Below are 21,696 nucleotides of genomic sequence, written 5' to 3' on the forward strand. Positions count from 1 at the left end.
TTTGTGAGTTGCGTGTTTCTGTCTCTCATTTTGTGAGCTCTGCTCTTCCTTGAGCTCCAGCCCTGCCTCTGCAAGCATTTCGAGGTGACCTGCTTTGTGTGCAAAGGAAATCATTCTCAGCAGGGCTGGCAAACGGCAAGTGTGACTTGCTCACAAATGTGTCCGTGTTTGCAGTTCCTTTAAAAAAGAAAAGGAAAAAAAGGTCGGGAAGATTGTGTGTGGACTCTTGGTGTGGCTTTTGGGTAGTACATGATTGACAATGGTGGGAAGTGAGATGATGAGATGGGAGTGCTTTGTATGTGTGTAGGGTGCTGGGTAGAGCAAACTCACCCCACCTCGAGGGGCTTTCATGGTGGTTGGGAAGCAGGGAGATTTATACCAGCCTTTCTCTCCCAACTCCCTGTCTATCCTCCAGCCAGCGGAGACCACCTTACCATGTCAAGGCGAGTTAAGGCCACGTTTCCAGTCTTGGACTGCATGGGCTGAGTGAAGCCCAGGCTCTGTCCCAGATGCCTTACCAGGGTCAGCCAGGGCACTTCAGCGGGCAAGGAGAAAGAAGGAGATTTCATATCTGTTAGGTTTGCGTACAGCATGGCACAACCGAGATTTAGTAACCTCGTGGTAAATAGCCTTTTTCATCACCAAAGGCATGACCTTGAGCGAGAGAATCCAGAGCCTTGTTCAGGTGGGATCATTGCATGGTGTAACACACCTCCCTCTGGAAACCATTGCCTTGGCTTTCTTTCATCATCGCTTGTGGCTCTGGAGGCCTGATGTTCGGTCTGCAGAGCTTTCCTGGCTCTACATTCAACTTCGGACAAAATTCCTGCAAGCTGGCAGGGTGGGCTGTGGGCCAGCTCGGGACTTGGGCTGTTTCTGCCCACCTGCTACTTCACCAGGACGACAGAGGACAATGACTGACCATTGCTTCCCCAAGACGGCCTCGAGCAAAGAGTGCCATGGTGTGAGAGGTGCTGTGTGCCTGTCCGTGCCCCGGCTGTGGCTGTGCTGCCTGCGGAAGGGGAGGGGTGCAGCAAGGCTGGGGTCTGGCCCTGCTTGTAAAACCAGGGGTGTTTCTTGGTGGGAAGGGAGGTCCCTGCCCCTTCCATCGTAGACTTCAGTGTTCCCGGGTTTGGTCCTGCCTCAAACCCATTGGGCTGAGGTGGGATTGTGCATCTCAGTAACAAATCTTTGGGGTGGAGGGGGTTGTTCCTGGCTCCATTTAGCCTTCTATCAACTCACCTCCTGTACTGAAAGGTAAACTGGCAAGGTACCATCGACTGGAGGTAGGGATTCGGACTATGTTACTTCCAAGATGTAGTAAAAACCTCTCTGTATGTTAATCAACCAAGATGTGGGAAGATCACTTTCTCCTCGGTTCTCCTCAACCCCATCCCAAGCCCAGATGCCAGCAAAGACAGCGAGTCCGTGATACAGCTGCTTGCTGCAAACCATCCCTGATAGCAACAGCCTCCACCGAGCAATCACTTCCAGCGTTTCCGTGACTGCAGCCTTGACTCCCTTGGCACTAGTAATGCCCAAAGTTAATCCTTCAGCAGCGGCAGTGGGAGCATGGGCACCTGAGGGCACCCTGTTTGGTGCAGCCCCTGGGTGAGGAGCCCGCGAGCTTCCCCCGCCGCCTGCGGGGCTTTGGGTGCTGCTGGGGGGACGGGGGGATGCGGGTGCTCCCCAAATCAAAATCCCCATCGCGAAGCTGAACGTTGCTGACGCGAGGTGCGCTGATAAACAACCAGAGCATCACGCGGAGCCTGCGAGACGAGGTTTATCTAAAGCCTATTGAGGAAGATAAGCTGGCCACTGACAAATATTATCTTACGCTGGTTGATTTAACGCAACGTGGTGTGCATGAAACAACATCGACGGGAGCTGGCTAAAGCCAGGCCTTTTGGAGATAAGACTGCTACTTTGCCCTTACGGAGGAATGTCAGAAAAACCCCAGCAGCTCCACCTGGGATCCGTCCTTCTCCCAGCCCCTCTCACGCTCACCCCTGTCATCAGAAGACAGATGTCTGGATTTTCTTCCTGCCTGGGAAATGAGCTTTGACTTCCTCTAGCTTGTTACAATTATTTCCGTATGTTCTAAAAACCTAACTTTTGACCCCAGGTATGTAATAAATTATTGGTTCAACTTCCGACTGAGGCTGCCTGTGGTTACAAAATATTATAAAACATGATAACCCTCACAGTCTGCATTTTACAAGCTGGCAGAGCAGGCAGGCTGCAGTCTCTGCTTGATGCAGAGCGGCTGTGAGCAGCAGCTCTGCCCAGCGGGGTAGGAGCTCTGCATGCAGGTAGCAGGAACTGGCTTCTAAAACAATGTAGGTAACTGTTCTCCAGGAGAGTAGCTCTCCCTCAGCGTGTGTACTACCCAGTATCTCTTGTGATATTTATTGTTGAACTGGGAATAGCTGGGTGCACCAGGCTATTTTCATGGGTTATAACTTATGTTTTTGTTTTCTGGTGGGACGGATAAGAGATTCAGAAATAACCATCTAAAAATGTTTAATAACATCAGCTGGCTGCTTTCTGATGTACAGTCTGAGATGTATCTTAACAGGAGTTCGACAATTTCTGAATTCTTTTTAAAAAAAAAAAAAAAAATCTTAAACTATGTGGGATTAAACATATCAGTCCCTAATTGCTCCTGGGGAGGGAGTTGCCTTGCCATGGTTGCAGAAAGGTGAAAGCGGGGCACTTGTTCCTAAAGGGCGATTGAGGAATCTTCAAGTAACTTGTTAACTTTGGTTTTAAAGAGTTACTGACCTTGGCACATCTTTGGTCTGTTGCTTTGGTGGGGAGTGAGGGAGATTGCACCTATTTCTAAGGTGCTAGTTTGAACATGTGTATCGATAATTGCAGTTGGGTACAGTTCAGCAGAATCTCCTGCTTGGATATAATGGAAATATTTTTTAATTTTAAGCCTGCCTTGTATCTCTTTCTTGAGAGTTTCCGTCGGTTTGAACAATTTATCATCTTTTGTAATTGTTCGTTCCAGTTTCTTAGTTCTAGGGCAGGTGTGAAGTCTTCTGACAAATTGCTTTCAGAGGCAAAGGAGATAATTTTAAGGCACTTCAAATAACCTTCAAAAGTTAATAAGTAGTCTAACTAACAGTAATGTCATTGGGCTCTGGAAATGGCTGAGAAACATTTATGGAATCAGAACCTGACAAAGTGCTGGTGGCTGTCAGGTCTCCTGTAGTAATCTGCTTCTTGTACTTATTTTCTTTCTGGCAATTCACAATGAAATCTGTGGGAAGAAGCTGAGAAATTCAGCACTTAGCATGAAATTCAGGCTTTCATCAAAAACTAGGTGACTTTACTGTCTGTGATCCTTCATAAGGACAGATAGTGTGGTAGGAAACAAGAGAAGTGTGCAAGATAGTGAAGATTGCCTGTTGCAGGACATATTCCTCTCTCTGGTGTGCAGTAAAGTTTACACAATGTCCATAGGTCACAAAACCTCTCATCGAGGCAGCTTGTAATTTCATACTTAGGACTGTCAAGCGCTTCATGTGCACTAGGAAATAGAGGAGGTGCTGGTATGATCTCTGACCTGCCTTGTCTTCTTCCAGACGCGTATTCAGTCTCTTCCAATGACAACGGGGGTAAGTCTGATTCAGTGGCCAACTTGCAACCTCAGCCATCCCTCAACTCCATCCAGAGCTCTCCTGGCCCCAAGCGCTCTACCAACACGCTGAAGAAATGGTTGACTAGTCCTGTGCGCCGGCTGAACAGCGGGAAGACGGAGAGCAACATCAAGAAACAAAAGAAGGTGCGAGATGGCAGGAAGAGCTTTGACCTCGGCTCACCAAAGACTGGAGATGAAACCACTCCTCAAGGAGACAGCGCAGATGAGGTGTGTGTTGGAGTTTGTTGCAGGAAAGACCTTATCTCTGATAGTCTTTTCTGTGGTGTGTGATTCACGCTTGAGGAAACGTAGTTCCCTTACGGTCTAGAGGGAACAGTGAATCATAGGTAAAATTGCGTTGGTTGAAGCTGTGTTGCAAACAGCATTGTCATCCAAAGAGCAATGGAATATATAGGGAATAGCATTTCAAAGTCTGCATATATTATTGTCCTTGGACTGGATTTTTTTAATAGCTTATTAGAAAGCTGCCAAGGATAGAAATGAAGTTTTTCTTGAGCAGCTGTTACCACTTTTTGCTGAGGTTCATATCACCTTTATCCTACATGGCAGTGTAATTCTGTATTGAAAGAAAACACTCAGAGAAATAGCCATGTTTCTGTTAAATCTGCTACGTATTTGTAGCTGCAGTTTCTCTGGAGGCATGTTCTTTGGCAGAATAGCTCTTTTCTTATAAAGTGAATAAGGAATTACAAGCCGAAAATGGAGAAGATACTAACTGAACAGAAATAGAGGAACACATTTTAAAAACTGTACATTGAGCTGTTCTCATTTAAATTAAAAAACACTTTTCCATCAGCACAGAGACAGCTGTAACTGCCTTAGTTGCTTGGGTGACCTATAAACTGTATTTCTGTAACTCATAGAATGCACTGAGATTAACCTTACATCTTTATTGCTTCTCTTTCATCATACTTAGCATTACCTGCAATTCTCTCCACCCAATGCAATATTGAGCCAGTATTAGTATTACTAACAGACTCAAAGCCTGGTGGTAGGGCTCAGATATCTGAAAAGATAAAAGAAACCCATCTCTGCCTCTAATTATATTTCACTTTTCTTCAGAAGAGCAAGAAGGGTTGGGGAGAAGATGAACCAGACGAAGAGTCTCACACACCTCTTCCTCCTCCTATGAAGATTTTTGACAATGATCCGACCCAAGATGAGATGGTAAGGCCTCCCCTACTATACCGGTTTGCTGTTTAAGTGCAGTCTCGTAGTGGTCTTCTAGTATCCAAGGCCTAGACTTGTGGTTATAAGAGACACCCATGTGCAAATCATATTCTAATGCCTTTCACCAACTGGATTTACAAATAGTGCCAGATAAGCAATTCAGCCCCTGCATCCCGTTTCATGATAGGTCAATAGTGTGCTTGTGTTGCGTGTGGTCAGAAACGCCTCGCAGGCTGATAAAGCCTGTTCTCCACATCTGTTTTAAAAGTGCTGTTGGTGTCTGGCAGTAGCAGCAGAAATAGTATTTGGTGGCAGTCTGGGCCCGAGGAGCAGCACAGGTGCTGGAGTCTGCTCAAATCCAGAAATCCCACCTTTACCAAGAGTTAGATAGCTCGGGCTCTCCACTCAGGCTTTGTGTGTGATTGGGGTCCTGGAATGTTGTCAGTCTGTGCCCCACCATCCGCTCTCCGTTTCAAAGTGCTTTAAAACTTGCACTAGTGCTAAAACCCAGTGCTATCGTGTAGTATTTCTGGGGTATGTGGCTGATCATCACTGAAAGGTGCATCAGCTCCGGTTAGTTCAGAAAACCACAAGGTACCTGAAGTCCCTCTTAGGAGGGTGGGAAAGCCTTTGGTCTGCCCATCTTTGTGCACCATGCTGGTGGTGGTAGTTCTTTGCTGTTAGTCAGAATTTGCTGTGGTAGATGTTGTGGTGGCTTGCAGGGTCCTCCGGTTGCTCTTTTGGACTTGGGGTGAGAATCTATGAATATGGCTATGACAGTGGTTTGCATTCACAGTCAGTGGGGGTCCTGTCTGCACGTGTCTTCCCCCACCCTTTCCTGGTGCTGTCATCTCCCTTGTAGAAATCCATCCTCCTGTTTAGCTGTTTCCTGCTTTCCTGCTGGCATCTGTTTTTAGCACTGGCACTTCAGTATCTCTATCCTCTGATTGTAATCACTGCCTGCAAAGAAGCAAGGATAGGGGACATCAATAAATTGTCAGGAAAAAAAAAAAAAAAAACCAAACCAGAATGTTCTTGGGGAAGGTTTAGGCAGGAGTTTGGAAATACGGAGAGAGAAGGGCGCAAACATTTCTGGGACTCAAGGAGCAGAATGATGGAGGAAAGGCTTCGGGGGCTTGCTGCTAATCTGTCAGGAAATGTTATGACATTGTGGTGGCAGCAAGACCAGAAGGAAGCAGCTGGAGTCGTGGACTCTTGCCCTTTGAGTGCTGTGTGTGCTGCTGGCTGGCTGGTGAGGGGCAGAGGCGAAAGGTCGGCGAAGCAGAGCCATGGTGGATCCATGCCCAGGACAAGAGCAGTGGCTCCTGGCTTGTTCCCTGTGCTGTTTAGCTAAATGTTTTGGGGTTAGTTTGATTTTTTTGGGGGGGGTTGTTTTGGTTTTTTGGGGGTTTTTTTTTGGTAAAGAAAAACAAAACTGCTTTAATCAGGACACTATTTTTGATTTTTAACACACCATGTGATTTCAGTATTTCTTAAATACATTTCTGACAGCATCAACGTTGTGGAACTAAACAGTTTTCTGCTCCAGATGTCTAAGCTTTAATAGAGCGTTTTGGCATCCTGTTTCTTCACCCGCTCCTAAAAGAGAAGATTACATAGAGCAAGATGCATCTGAAACCCTTTTTCTCTCTGTTTTTCTTCCCCTACTCACTTTTTGTCATGGGGAAAAAATACTTAAGCTCACAAACATGGCTCCTGAATTCTCTGGCACAGAAGCACCACATTAGCAATGTTTGAGTCATGCTGGAGCCAAAAGCTCTTTAACAGTGTTAATTTGGGCAGAGCTCCTTGCTCATGTCCTGCTGCTGCTTACAGGCACAGGCTGAGGTTGGAGCAGCAGCGTGGGGAAGTAGCAGCGGTAGGTGGGACAGGTCTGCATGGTGCAGGGAGTGGCATCTTCCCCTGAGCCCATCAGCAAGGCAGCAATATTTGTGCCTTGCTGCTCCTGGAGGCTCTTATAAGAGCAAGTTGCAAGATATCTTCTTATTAGAAATTCATAATTTACTTCCTGGGAAATAGGAATACTATTTTTCGATTTGCCCCACACAAACCAGACTCTCTGGTCAATCACAGAAGAGTTTTATTTTACCCTGAGAGACTTGTAGGCAGCAAATGTTTCCACGTTGCCTTCAAAGTCCTGCAGTTATTTATTTTTCAGAGATATTGAGCAATTTCAGTTTAAAGAACCGAGTGCAACAGCTGTTCAGCGCCTCCAAAAATTGGACTCCTCCTGCTAGAATGGTTATGTTTGATGATTATCCTCTATGTATTTGTCCAGTGTCTCTGCAAAGTCCCTATTTTCAGTCTTTTTTTCTAGACACGTCTGTCCGCATTGCAGGTGAAACAGGCTGTCTGAGCTTTTACATTTGTATGAGATTCCTGCATTACCAGCCTAATTTCTCAATTACCAGCCTGATTACCTGTAGGTTTTGTTGTTGTTGTAATTAGAACTGTTGATTAGATGTATTTATTGTGAAAGAAGAGAAGAGGAGTGGCAGACTGTTCACGTTCCTGCTCTGTCACAAGGCTTCTGGTTGGCATTGGGCTCCTTTGCCTTTTTCTTCTTCTTCCGGAGCTGTGTTCCTCAACGTGAGCAACCTCCCCAAAGGGCCACTTAAAGAGGTGGCCATGTGCCTGATTCCTGCCGTCACATTTCCACGTCTCGCTCCCCAGCACTATTTAATCTCAGATGCGTGTTTGTTGGCACCTGCACAGCGACTTCGCTGCAACGGGTGCTCTCCAGAAGACCTTTATTAAGCAGCTGACAGATGAATAAGCTTTTTAATAATTTTAATGCAGAGTTTATAAAAATTTAGCCGTGCCTTAGTCTGTGTCAGCCTGCCAAAAGCAGGTTATCAAAGGGCTTATAGTTTTAGTCAGTGCTTGTGTGTCATTCAGAAGAAACGTACATACAGGTGAGCTAATAAATACCAATTCCCATAGCTGCCACATGAGTTTGGGCTTTCAAAGTGAGGTTTCTTAGGATAAAGGCCAAGGGGTGAAGAGGCCCATATGGAGCAAAAACCTTGAACTAAAGTGAAATATTTCACCCAGAGGCCCGTCTTTGCTGCACCGTGGGGGATGCTTGGGGATAGCACATTGATGAGGTCTCGGTGTTTCTGGAGATTTGTGACAACCAGCAGCTGTTAGCTGTGGCTGCCTGAATGTGGAGTCATCCAAAGACATTACATGATGTCAGGCACCTAAAATCGAATACTTGCGACCAGCAGACAGGCATAGAGAAGTGAGACTGGAAATATTCTAATGTCAATAGGGAAAAGTGGGCATCTCCAAAGAGTGTTTCTGCCCTCCTGTGCCAGGTACCTAGCAAAGTAAGATATATAGGGGCACTTTCTCTCCACTGATTGCAGATTGGGGAGAGAAGAGATACACGTTTTAGATGACTGAAGTTGCATGAATATGAGGTGTTATCTGAGTTCATTTGGAGTTGCAATTGATCTGCGGGGGAGGGAGGGGGAATTATTTGTTTCCCCTCTTGCCTCCCTCCCCTATTGCCTGTAACTCCCTGTGTACCTTGTACTTAACTGCATTTATTAAAAATGTATGTATGGGGGAGGGGGTAATTTCTTACATCTACAGTAAGAAGATCAATTTTCTGGAGCCTGTAATACTGTAGATGTCCTTCAAAGCACAAACCAACAGACAATAAGAGTATTGCAGCCTGATTGCAAATGAACTTCAGTTCTTTGATGCTGTTCCCTGGTTCCCAGCCTTTCAACTGCTGCAGGGAGACGTGCAGCCAGAAGTGGATGGCAATTCTGTGCTTGTCCGATATGGCAACACTTACTCACCTGACCATGCATGTGGTCCTCTGACCCTCCTGCTCCCCTTCCATGTTCGTTCTCCTGTCTCAGAAGCTGCTTCACTGACCGCTGGTTTCCTACTCCCTTCTCATCCTGCTAACTTGCTTTTCCTTTGCAACCTGGTGTCTTGCAGTCCTCTTCTTTGCTAGCTGCTCGGCAGAGCTCCTCCGATGTCCCAACTGCTGCGGATCTTGTCAGTGCAATAGAAAAGTTGGTCAAAAGTAAGCTGGTAAGTTTAGTGTTGTGAAAACTGTGTGCACAACAGGCCTACTATGACTCCAGGGAAGGGCTTTAAAAGTCTGCCTCTTGTTTCTGGTTTCCTTGCTTTTCACCTTCATCTGCTATGCTTTTATTAACCCTCTGTGCTCTACTCCTCAGTAGAGTGTCTAATATTTTTGCTCCCCATGTGAGATGAAGCCTACATCTCACATTGCCACGTAGGCTTTGTGCTGCACAGTCAAAAGGTGCTTTTGGAGTGGGCTTTGCAGAGCATGAGCTACCGTACAGTACTCTTTCTAGGGTCTTGTTAGCGTTCTTTCAAATATTTCACACAGTGGGGTGTTTTGTTTGTTTTGTTTTAAAGCTTGTTCTGAGGCACAGGAGTTTTACTACCCACATGTTAATTTGTTTGGTACTCTGGCTTCCCTGAAAAGACCCTCTAAAGAGTAGAACTGCTTGAAGTATCACAGCTGTGCTTTAATTTTACAAAGATTCATGTGTCGCTTTTAATCTGCCTTGTCAACTCTTTCTGACAGGGAGTGGAATAGGCAATAAAAATGCTCTGGGTTTAATTTGTTCAAAAATGTCAGTATCGTGCACTCTCCCTGTCTGGTCTCAGGTCTGTTGAACAAGGAGTAAATCCTGTTTTATATCTTGGCTTCTCTTAAATTTTCCCTGAAACAGTTCAAAATGTTAATATCAAAGCTAAACCTTTTTCTACATGTCCCAGGACCTCTAAAATTAGGTAAATGCTTGCTTTGAAGAAGTTTAACTTAATTACAAGTCAGGATTAAAACGGGCTTATGATGAACCTTCAAAGGTTCATTTCCTTGTGTATACTGGAAGAATGAAGAGAGGAAAAACAAAAGAAAAAAACCCGCAGTGATCATTAAGTTACTGTAACTCTGTGCAAGCAGCTTTATCTAGTGAATCCTTTTGGAGGGTTTTGATGTTTTCTTGGTTTGAGATATTGGTACATGAAGATAGTCAGCGTTCATAGGGTGCTTGGTAAAGAGTAAGGTGAATAAGCTCTTTGTGACATGGGAAACAGAGAAGGACATTCCCAGAAAATTTACTCAAAATAGTTTTATTCCATCAAGGGACAAACAAATCCAAAAGTATTTCATTAATCCAGTCAGATGTATTTTTGGAAGATATTTTATTTTCTCTCCCCCGCATGCAGGCTGTTAGGTCAATTGCAGTTACTTTCCAGGAATTTGAGGGAAAATAATTATTGTGGAATGTTACTATCTATCTTTCAATTTCTGTTTAATTTTGTGTTTTACTTTACTATCAAGAATCCCCATTTGGTCTTTGGCAGAGAAGCACTGACCACGTGTAGCCTAACACTGGTTCTGATTGAGATACCACGATGTTTTCAGGTTGTTTTGAAATAATTTGGAAGAGTTTTCTCATACTGGGGCTACTGGAACATCTTTTTCCATCTTCTAGCAAAACGACATCATCTCTGTTTTAATGCTTTTTGATATGGTCTTATATCAACTTAAAACTCATTTGGTTGTGTTTCACCAAGTCCTACAGAAAAGTATTGTTGAATACTCTGCTTGGGTTTAGACTGCAGTGTTGATTGCAGAACTGACTTGAAACAGGAGATAACACTGATGATGGAGTTCAAGGATAATGTTTATTCTATCATTCTTTGGGGTTTTTTTTAGACCCTTGAAGGAGGATCTTACCGAGGAAGCTTAAAAGATGCCACTGGCTGCTTAAATGAAGGAATGACGCCTTCAACTCCCCCACGAAACCTTGAAGAGGAACAAAAAGCCAAAGCAATGAGAGGCAGGATGTAAGTTGTTTTGTTGGTTCTTCCTTCTGAAACACGCATCCAAGGAGGACAGGTACCTGCACTGAAAGAATACTTTGTAGTCAGCGAATAAGCATGAAACTAGGAGTAAAACTGCTCTGCTTGTTTCTCTTTTTTCTTAACTTGTAAAAATACTTCAAAAAAACACTTGCATACCCAGGAAGTTCATCATCACCTTTAAAATGTACAGCTTTTACCTCAGATAGCAAATACGTGTTGCTGTAACTGAACAGCTAGACAAGTATTACTGAGATGTTTGCCTTGGTAATTACTGTGTTGCCAGAGGTGAAATCAGCTCTCCAAGGGGAAGATGGGGTTGACCTTGTTAGCTACCTTCAAGGAAAAGAACAGAGAATCCCGGTAGGATTTTTTGAATGAGAGAGTATTTTTTTTGCCTTAGTTATTAGCAAAGGAAGGGACAGAATTCAGATGCATTTGTGGTCGAAGCACACCACTGAAGAGAAATTTTCATTTGGGAAACCCTCATGTTCGTGGTAATGGGAGAGGAAAGAAATGGTGGCACCTCATAAAAGCTGGTTTTTAAAATTATCCGTACGGTCCCTTAAATGTAAGAAAAATAACACTTGTGCCTTCAAAGCTTATCATGATTAAAGCATTTCTTAAATGCATAGTTCAGCTGAAGGACACAGAATTGGAGAAACAGAATCAAGAATTACATGAAAGAGAGCTCAGGTAGCTATTTTATTTATGCTGCCTCTTACAGTAACAGTGGTAACTGCGATCATCTAATCAAATGATACATTGATGGGAAAAGCAACAATACACACAGACCTCCTTGGAGTGTGGTAGGGTGAGAGGTGGAAGCAGAGCAGCCCATTTAGGAAAGATGCCTAGCAGGGAAGGAAACCAAGTCAGGGGAGGAGGTAGTTAAGTTTAGATGAGGAAGCAGGAGCAAAGTGTTACATGTCTGTGAAAGCCATCATTTGCTCCTGCAGTTTGTTGTAGGAAGCCAGAGGAGCAATACAGTGAGGGACTGGATCAACTCCCAGCAGCAGGCAGGGACATGACACTCCTGGATGTGTTTCTGAATGGGAGAAGTTTTCTACTAGGCAGCCATCAGCCTGCCCACGGGGAACGTCTCTGCCTGTGCCTGTCTCCTAAAAGCTCCTCAGTATTGCAAGATCTTGGATTACTCTGGTAGCAATTCATTAATTAGGTAACTGACGAGGATCTGCAGGTAGCAGTTCTAGTGCGGAGACCTTTGCCACTGTAAGCACAGATGCAGTAACGCTTTCTAATGGGTGACGCGTCTGGCAGGGGGACTGGCAGCGCGTTACACGTAAGTAGTGGCTGCCTCCGCCCAGATTTCCGGAACGCCAGAATGTTTAGGAGCACCTGATAGTAGCTTTCAGCACAAGACATGCGTCTCCTCTTTAGCATCTTTCTGTCTGTGTTCTGTATCTCTGCAGCTCACTATGTTTAATTCCAAAGCCATATGAGGCAGCTGAGCTCCAAACTTGAGCTGTGACCCCCCGCCATTCCCCACAAAACAGCAGCTGAATTCTTGCACAGACGTGGGCAGTAATTTCCTCTGTCTCTGGCAGCACATGCATGTTAGCCTTGGTGTTAGGAAACCTCTATTCCATCAGACTTGATTGCTGCATTTCTATGAGCAATAAGGCAATAGCCTCATGGAGTAGCATTGTTCAGTATAGATTTAATGAAGACTTAGCAAGATATCCAGGTATTCAGACTTATTCAGAAGTGAGGTGGCTCTATCCATGTCCCAGTTCATGCCATTTTAAATACAGCTGTGTAGTCAATACCTGCTGGTGACCAGGGCAGGCACTTTCCAAGCAACTGCCTGCCCTTGCTTCATATTATCAGATGAGGAGATGAATTTTTGGCAGCATGCATCTTGGAAACCTTAAATTTGGGAGTACTTCTAAGGTCCTGTGTCAGAGTAGGCTTCGGAGAGCTAATCGAGAGGATCAAGGTTGATTTTTCTGCTTGCTAGGAAGAGGGGAGCTGGGGGAATGCTGGTGCTGATTTTAAGGTAAGCAGTTGAGGTGCAGATCTTGGTTCCTAATAGAGGTGTAAATTTGCAAGTTTAGTCTCTTCACCTGATAGACACCTGCTTGCTGCACTGATTTTTAATTCACACCCACCTGCCTGCATGGGCTGCAGCGTTAGGTACTACAAGTGCCCACTGCTTCATTTTTAGAGCAGGATTTGGCCAGATGTATCCTTGCAGTAACTGAAACCTAAGGAGTCCGGCTGTGAGAGAGGCAGTGGGCAGGTGGGAGAGGTTCTCCCCATCTTTTCGGCAGCTCTCTGTGTTCGTGGGGAGCAATGCAGACGGAGGTGGTGTGAGCAGAAGAGTAACTTGCCAGCACGCCTCCACGCATGGAGGAAACACGGCAGGCCTGTCGCAGGGGCACGGCAGGTCAGCCAGCGAGGGGGGACTGCACAGCGTACGCTTGTTCAGGCCACATGCTGCTGCTTTGTAAACGGGCAGCCTTTTGCCCCGCACGTGTTTACTGCCCGGGCACACAACTTGGCAGGGCGCTCTGGAGAGCACAAGCATCTGGCATCACCACTGGCAGCCCTGCCTTCTGCCAAGGGGGCTGGATTTTGCTCTCAAATGAACAAGAAGCTGTTTGACCTCTTCCTGCCACGTGTTTTAAGTATCTCCTCAGCTGTGTCTGAGCCAGGGACACGTTGGGAGTGCAGCCGGAGCAGGATTTATTTTCTCCGTAACCTCTCATAACTGAGTCCCTCCTTGCAATGCCAGTCTACTTTTTTTTTTGTTTTTTCTCTAGATATTTTCAACCAGGCTTTTATCTTAGCACTGTTTGCCCTCAGCCCTATCATTTCAAGTGGCTCAGTCTGCTGATTGATGTGAACAGAGCGATATTAGACATGAAAGCACTCCCCTATCTTGTTAGCCTTGTTACTGCCGTAGTGAACTTGAGCACAGATGGAGTTTATTTGTCATGTGCCAAATCTATGTATTGGCGTAATTGAGAGGCAAACTGTCGGCAGCAAGCTGTAACTTTTTGAAATTGTCGTCAAAAGAACATGATGTGATCAGTCATTTGACTTACAAAAGAGGGGCTTTTTTAGCTTGCTGTTGTTTGCGTGCATCAGGCCTTCGTTAGATGACTCTCCTACCTTGGATTATTAGCTCTGAAATCCGTGTAAAGCATTTGACACCCACACATAGATTACCTAGTCTGAAAGATTAAGCTCTTGGTTATGACAGGAGGGGAGATTTGTTTTCCAAGGGTCTGAAACTTCCAAATTAAAACTTAATGGCTGAATCTTGAGCAAAGCCAGAGGGACTGGGGCAAGAAATCCTCTCCTGCTTGCTACAAAATGGGTCAGGACACATCCTTATCACTATCAGGAGGAATCCGTGCGGGGTGGAGGAGAGGAGAGTGGGGAGCGGTAGTTCAAAGTACAGGCAGCTGGTTGTGCTGCTGCTCTTACACCATCCTGGGATGTGGAGGGAAAGAGGGGTAGGAGAAAAGAGTGATTAAGAGAACTGAAACTACTCTGACCTGAAATGTGACTTTTTTTGTCATTTATATTCCACTGAGCTGTGAGTGAGTGAAGACTGAGTCGTGTTACATGACCTGGAATGACAGTGAGGTGATAGGTGGTAAGAGGAACAAACAGTAACGTCAAGGAATATGGTCAAATATGTGTGTGTTCTGTTTTAATTTAGGTTTGTCTTAAATGAGCTGGTACAGACTGAAAAAGACTACGTCAAAGACTTGGGAACTGTTGTGGAGGTGAGCTGAAGCAAACCCTGCTATGCAAAATGTTTTCCCACTAAAAAGCACCATGCTGTCAAGTGACAACAAAAAATACAGCATGAGAAACAAACTGCTTTATTTTGCACTCTGCTTCCATGGTCCCCTTCTCATGTTGACAGAAACAAGAAGAAATGTCTTTGGAAACTGTTTTTGTTTCCATCTAACAAATGTTGTATTTTAGGTTTCAACTTCAGTGTGCAAAGATTTTTCTTGGCTACGCTGCTTGTGACAAACTCTTTCTGCTCTAATGCAGCCTTGAGGGCAGTGGGGGAGGATAACTTAACGCTCCCGCCACTTATTTTGTGCTTTTCTTGCTGTCATATTGAGTAATGCTAACGCATACTTTACTCAAGTTTGCACCTGGACTAAAGTCCTGTGTCTGAGTACCTTTCCAGAAGCTGGTTTGGATCTGCGCTGAGGTGCGCCTGTGGATTGTTGTTTTGAAAAAAAAAAAACAAACACGAGAGATAAAATAGCATTTTGTTTTTTTTTCTGTTAAAAAAACAGTCATAGTTTTTTAAGCTTCAACTTGTAAAGACCTGGCTGATCCCTGGGGATCACCTGTCAGAGCCAACTCACATGCAGAGTCCCTTTTTTTTTTACCCAGCAAGGATTCAGACCTGGAAGCGCTTTACTGAAGTGGGCTTTCGGCAATGCTTTTGGCATTCACTAGTCCAAAGAGAATTATCAGCCCATCTAACAGTGATTTTCAACAGCTTCCAAATTTGAGGAGCTTTGTGTTATCTTCTGCTTACATCATGCTCCACTGGCAAACCTGACAGGGCTGCAGTGCTCCAAAGGCTTATAAAGAAACTCTCAGGAGGTGTGAGAAATCCTATTCATGTTAAGCTTTAAACTTACTGCTTGGCTTTGTGCTCCCACAAAAGACTTATGGTGATGAGTGGGAGAACTCTGTACAGTCTGGCTTCTTTCTTCCTCTTCCCAGAGAAGCCAAGATCTTAATCAACTACCTTTGTTCAACTTTTATCTTCTAATTGCACTTGTCAATGACATCTAATAACGGTTTGTGTACCTATTGTAGGTATTCAGAGTAAATCCTTTAAAGTTTTCTTTTGAGCAAGCTGTGTAATTTAAAGTATCTAGATGAGTTTCTGGTTTTAAATTGTACAAAAGGTATTTTAAGCATTTTCAATGTAAAAAATCCTGACGTTAAACTTCTGCTTCTTTGAAAAAAAAGAATGCAGTTACAGTTCCCCTTCAAATGAACCCTTTGCTAATCACTGATAACTAATCTTAAAGGGCTTCATGAAGAGGATAGAAGAAAAGGGAGTTTCTGAAGATATGAAAGGGAAAGACAAGATAGTGTTTGGCAATATTCACCAGATCTATGACTGGCACAAAGAGTAAGTTTTTTGTTTAGTTCCTTTTTAAGCACATTTCTAACCATAAAGGATTGGGGTATGTGGTGTCTGTACGTCTAAGCTGATTTTAATTGAACATCAGCAGGTCATTCAGGGCTGAACTTCCAAAGGACTTTGCCTCACTTTAAATGGTCTCTATTGGTTTGTAAGTGCTGCTTAATAACTTCACAAATCATGACTACCTTGAATCCTGAGAACGTGTTCTAATTCATGTGCTTTTAACCACAGTTTCATGATACACTAGATCTTGATGTAGAGCTTTGTCTACCCAGCCAAAAATGGCACAGCTGCATGATGTAAAGCATTGATCTTACATAAAATCTTTTTTTTTCAGTTAATAAAACAACTTTGGTGGGCTATAGCTTTGCACAGCCTGGCTTCATGGGAGGGTGTTTGTCATGCTCACTCTGATCGCAGACTCAGATTTATGCTGGCTCAAACACCATGCCAGGAGGGCTGGTCAGTGTGACAGAAGTGTGTCACACAAGAGAGTTTGCTCTGTGTCAGCACTGCCACTTCTTGCTGGGAGCCACAACGAAAGGCTCCATGTGAGATACCACTGTAGTCCCTCCGCAGTTCCTGAGCTACTGCTCCTAAGCAGTCTTCCCGTGCAGCTGATAGGATCATGAAGGCTGCCATACCAGTAGCATTTGGCTAGTAAGGTGATAAAATGCAAATACCTTCAAGGTTCTTCACACGTGAAATGACTTGACATGCTGACATGCTTTGGCCTAGTTGGTGCTTTTGACTGAGTTAGGAACTCTGTTCCTTGAAAATCTTACTCATAGAAGTAGCTTTTTGAAAGCTCCTGGGAACACGAGACTTACTTCAAACCCTGGGCCATTTCTGCTGTAGCTTTATGAACAGCAACATCTTGTTATGGACAATATAGTCATCATTTCAACTCTGCCACTCAGAAACACTCTACAGCTCCAGCTAATTAGAATTTGAGCATGCATGGGCAGCCTTGAGCAATGGACTGGTCTGGATCTTCCTTCAGCTCTGGACATTTCCCTCACCCAGGAAAGTGTCCTTCCCATCGTGTGTCCTGCAGGTGCTTATCTCGTGGCCGGAGCCTGTCCTTATGTTCTGATAGGTGCCCTTGTGAGCACACACAAAAAAAAAGTCAGAAAAAGCTTCACCATATATTAAGTTGATACCAGCAGTGGAGTGTTTTCACCAGTGCCATTCTCTGTTTAAGTGTGATGACAGGAGTTTTCTATAACACATAGGGAGAGATTCCCTATTTTTAGCTCTGCATATCTGGGTCAAGAATATTTAAATGCAGATGATTTTAATGTTTTTAGAGGACTGAATTATGGAAGTAGCTGTATCTGATGGTAGTGATAGGGCTGTTTAGCTGGGACAGCTGTCCAATATGTATCTCTTTTTGAGGTTTTGGGATTTCTTGGGACCAGACTGTTGCAGACATGTCCTCTCACCAAATCTGGCTACTGTAGCAAATCCTTGAAGGCATTTGAGACAGAAATCCTGCAGTGAAAAAGCGAACGATCATGGAAAGGGAGATTATCAGGATTTGCCCACCATTTAGAAAAACCTACCAGTGTTTCTAAAGTTTAGTTTAGCTACTTTTACCCCACTTTTAGGTGTCTCAGTGTATTCTTGGTAAGGGCGTTGAAGCCAGAAGGAATGACCTCCCCAAAACTGCATGTCAAGATAGAGACAGTGTTGATGAATTACTATTACTATTATGAATTGCAGTGTATTACCAAGAGCAATATACTGAAAAGCAGTGAAAAACAGAACATACCAACATTCCCCCAGCAAAAACGTATTGATTTGTTTATTAAGGTGGAAACTTTTGCATCTCTTTCACATTGACCAGTACTCCGAATCTGCTCATCCAACTGAGAACTCCTGGTAAAGCTTCAGTTGAGTTTTCACAAGCATTTTGGTATATGGAAAAGTTTTACTTTGGGAGTTCTCAGTGAAGGAAAGCAACGGTTGCAATTAGATAGTAATTGGCACTTTTTAAAAACTTAAAGCACTGTAATAGTAAAGAAGAGCAGATAGCTTGTAAGACAAGACCTCCATATTTCACAGATCTTATCTAGTATTTTAGAAATGCTGCCATTAATGGCTGAATGCCAAGGTTACCTTTTCATTTATTATTGAACATTTTAGCTAAAATAGCACGGACACATCTGAAGGATGACTAGTTTGCTGCTAGGATGACTTGAAGAAATATTCTGAAATGTTGATATCCTTTCTTTCAGCTTTTTCCTGGCTGAACTGGAAAAATGTCTTCAAGAACCTGACCGTTTAGCGCAGCTTTTTATTAAGCATGTAAGTTTTATTTTGTTACCTCTCTCTAGTGTAGTTGTCATTCAGGATGTGATGAGTCCTTTCTGAAAACATCTGCTTGTCTCGACTGGATACTTTTACATGTCTAAACTTAATTTAAACATAAAGTAGCCTATAGTTATGAATCTTCAGTGAGCAGCTGGATTGAACTATAGCATTAATCATTGCGTTCTTGTAGACTTCTTATTTTGGGGGAAAAACTGATGCAGCCAAGGACATCTGCCAAAATATATTTCTGACAGGTACTTGCCAACTGCTATGAGTGACATATTTGTGTGATATTAGCCAGAGCACAACTCTACAGGAAATTTCAGACCTACCAGTGTGGGGATGACACCTCTAACTGGCTACCCCTATGGAAACCTCCTTTTGCTGAAGGTGCAGAAGTGGAGAACAGAACCAGTTGTCAATTTAACTTTCCTACTTCAGCAAACTAAATACCTTGATTAAACAACAAATAAGTAAGACCAAGCAGAACATCTTAGCAACCTTCTGCTTGTTTTTAATAGCAGAACAGAATGGTAGCCAATATCTCACCAGGCTGCTGTGCATCTTGCTTTCACAGGAGCGGCGATTACACATGTATGTGGTATATTGCCAAAACAAGCCACGATCTGAATATATAGTAGCTGAGTATGAGACATACTTTGAGGTAAGCATTGCTTATTATACAGTTCTGCTACTTACAGCTTTGGGTTCTGGTCAAGTAGACTGTTCTGTAACCTGTGGGGTTTATTTAAAACAAGCTCTAGAAGCTTTTGATACCGCACATGCTGCTAAAGTCTCTGCTACAGGAGAAAAAAGTAATTTCATTTATTTCAAATTCTCATGTCGTTAATTTCCAATAAATACTTAATCCAGTACTGACTGCCTGTGGTCGTCAGAGTGCCACAACTGCATTGATTCCTATCCAAAATAAAATAGACTTTTTAATCTGTAGAATACTAACAGGGCAGGAGGTTTCTAGAGCTGGGTGGTGCCTCATAAATTCCCAATAAATTTCTCCGTTTCAAGAAATCTTTGGGACTAGACACATTTCGATATTAATGTGAAAGACGCTTGTTTAACGAGAGAAAGATGTTTTGTTTCACCCAAGGGCATGAGGCATGCTCTGCAGGACTTGTTTATGAGCTAATCCCCGCTGCAGTGGAAAGAGCAGTATCCAGACCTTGCAGTCCTGCCCGGTCAGCTCAAACGGGGAAGGGATTTTGTGCTTTCCAACGCCTTCCAGCTCGGTCATGACTTTTAGCCAGTCCTTGCCTAAATAGGATACGCTAGATTTTTAAATCCTCTAAAATTCCCTCTTGCAAACAAAAGATTAAGAACAGACTAACTTTCTGTGGAAATACGTCTCTGCTGAGACATTTTATCATGTTCTCTGTCTTACTCTGTGGTTGTTTGCAATTGTTTTTAATCCTCAATTTTTAGGAGGTTCAACAGGAAATAAGCCAGCGGCTAACCATCAGTGACTTTCTTATCAAACCTATTCAAAGAATAACTAAATATCAACTTCTTCTCAAGGTGAGTGGAAAGATGCAGTTTGGATTAAACTATAGTCTTTATCTTGTGTTAGATGATGTTATCTTAAATCAACCTTAGTTTTTACTGAGGAATAACTTAATCAAATTAAGAGGAAAGAGGAATCTGCTTATACATGGACATACAATGACAGAGTCCCATAGAAAATGTCCAGAGAGCAAGAGGGCCACTTCTATGGGAGTACTTTGCAGTTTAAGATAATAAAAAGATTTTTTTATTATTTTCTATTGTATTTTTTTAATGTAACAATTAACTTCAAATAGGAATTTTTTTCCTCTGAAGTTTCAGAACAAACTTTCATTCAATTTTTTTAAATTGCAATAAAGACACACAAGTGTTTTAATAAAGCCTGTCTTTGGTGCTGAGTGGCATGCTTCTCATAAATGCTATAGTCTCCATTTATGAATATCTCTCTTCCAAATTAGCATAAGAAACTTATTTCCAGAATATTCTGATGTCTTAAAATCTGGGGAGCCTGTGGCAATTTTTTTCCCAAGAAGTCTCTGCCTTCTGCTGACTTTATCCACAATGCCAATTACTCAGTATTTCTGAAAATTCGTCCCTAGGGATCTCAAGCTAATATCTAAAATTAGGTGTGACTGACCCTACACTGTAATCTCCAGCAGTACCGGGGCTCTGAGTGGATTTCTTCTCTTTTTTGAACTAGTCTCAAACAGGCTGCCATCAGCCCACAGTTTGGTAATTGCACACTAGCAAAGAAACAGCATTTTGTTCCCTGAAATGGAAAAGAAAAATCTTCAAGTGTGTGTGGTCTTGTGGCTTAAGACATGGACCAAGTAAGCAATCATCCACACCCTTTTTCCATATCTATAACGTGGTTATAACGTTCAGCAGCCTCTGAAGATGAATTCATTAATATTCGCAGGTTCCTTCTCAGAAAATCACAAGCTGAATACGCTTTTTCTTTTTCAAATTGGCATCTTTGGTTTTCTCTTTCTGAAGCGCCTTAATACAAACCTTTCTGCTTTCTCCAGGACTTCCTGAGGTACAGTGAAAAAGCTGGTCTGGAGTGCTCTGATATAGAGGTACGTTTTCATGTCCTGGACAGCAGTGCTGTGTTATCTAATGGTACTTTATATAGAGGAATGAAAACCCCAATATTCCTTTGACAATAGTCGAAGATCCCGCTGGTATTCTAAGCGTGGTATTTCTCTTGGCTTAAGTCAGAAGTAAAAGATGAAGGCACAGTTCTGCATTGCAGGAGCACCATCCTCTTTTAGACATCACCGTACATCTTCAGTGCATGAGGGCCTCACCATGAATAACTGCTAGCAGTGAATGTGCTATTGAAGTTCATTATTTGACACTTTGCTTTCAGGAACCCTCTGATTCTCTTGTAACAATGCAACATCCTTTTTCCTTAACAGAAAGCAGTTGAATTAATGTGCCTTGTACCGAAACGTTGCAATGATATGATGAACCTAGGTCGCCTCCAAGGCTTTGAGGTATGCGTTTGCATTCTGCCTATAATAACAACCAGGCAAGGAAAAGTATTTTATCTTTTTATGATTGTCTGTACAACCTGCCCTACTCCAGGCTATTTTATCCAGTGCTTGTTCTTCTCCAGTGCTGAGCTGTATGCTTTGGTGAGGTTTCAAAGCTTTGGTTAATATACCTGTCACTCTAAACTTGTGGCAATCTATCTATTGTCTCTTCAAAATGTGAGGTCTGTAAAAGCTTCTGCAAGCTTGAATTAGACTTCTTATGTCTATTGCCAGAGCAAAATAAGTGGTGAACCAGACTGCTCTGCCTATTAGCAAGGTCACCTAGGAATAATGGGTTAACAGCTCCCTCTAAGTTTAGCAACATCCAGGAGGGGAGTTGTGAGTTATAACCCAACAGGATACAGCTTGTGGTTTGTAACTAAGCCAGTGTAGACTTTGGCAGTCCTGGCGAGATGTCTTATCTCCGAAATGAG

General features: G+C 43.3%; 1 protein-coding gene across 3 annotated transcripts in view; it reads left to right on the top strand.

Annotated features, from left to right (window-relative positions):
* The window catches only part of KALRN (kalirin RhoGEF kinase), a 536,138-nt gene that overhangs the window by 474,258 nt on the left and 40,184 nt on the right, over positions 1-21,696 (top strand). For 2 of the 3 annotated variants that reach the window (XM_086615858.1, XM_086615859.1), the window contains exons 36-45: positions 3,594-3,877; positions 4,733-4,837; positions 10,581-10,711; positions 14,421-14,487; positions 15,772-15,875; positions 18,131-18,200; positions 18,784-18,870; positions 19,647-19,739; positions 20,753-20,803; positions 21,146-21,223. In XM_086615858.1, coding sequence (XP_086471984.1) covers positions 3,594-3,877; positions 4,733-4,837; positions 10,581-10,711; positions 14,421-14,487; positions 15,772-15,875; positions 18,131-18,200; positions 18,784-18,870; positions 19,647-19,739; positions 20,753-20,803; positions 21,146-21,223 — 1,070 coding nt within the window. Of the gene's footprint in view, positions 1-3,593; positions 3,878-4,732; positions 4,838-8,818; positions 8,915-10,580; positions 10,712-14,420; positions 14,488-15,771; positions 15,876-18,130; positions 18,201-18,783; positions 18,871-19,646; positions 19,740-20,752; positions 20,804-21,145; positions 21,224-21,696 lie in introns of all 3 variants that reach the window. The other variant, XM_086615857.1, reaches the window with a different exon arrangement.

Source organism: Tauraco erythrolophus, chromosome 8 (assembly GCF_009769465.1).
Source record: "Tauraco erythrolophus isolate bTauEry1 chromosome 8, bTauEry1.pri, whole genome shotgun sequence".
Classification (NCBI taxonomy): Eukaryota; Metazoa; Chordata; class Aves; order Musophagiformes; family Musophagidae; genus Tauraco; species Tauraco erythrolophus.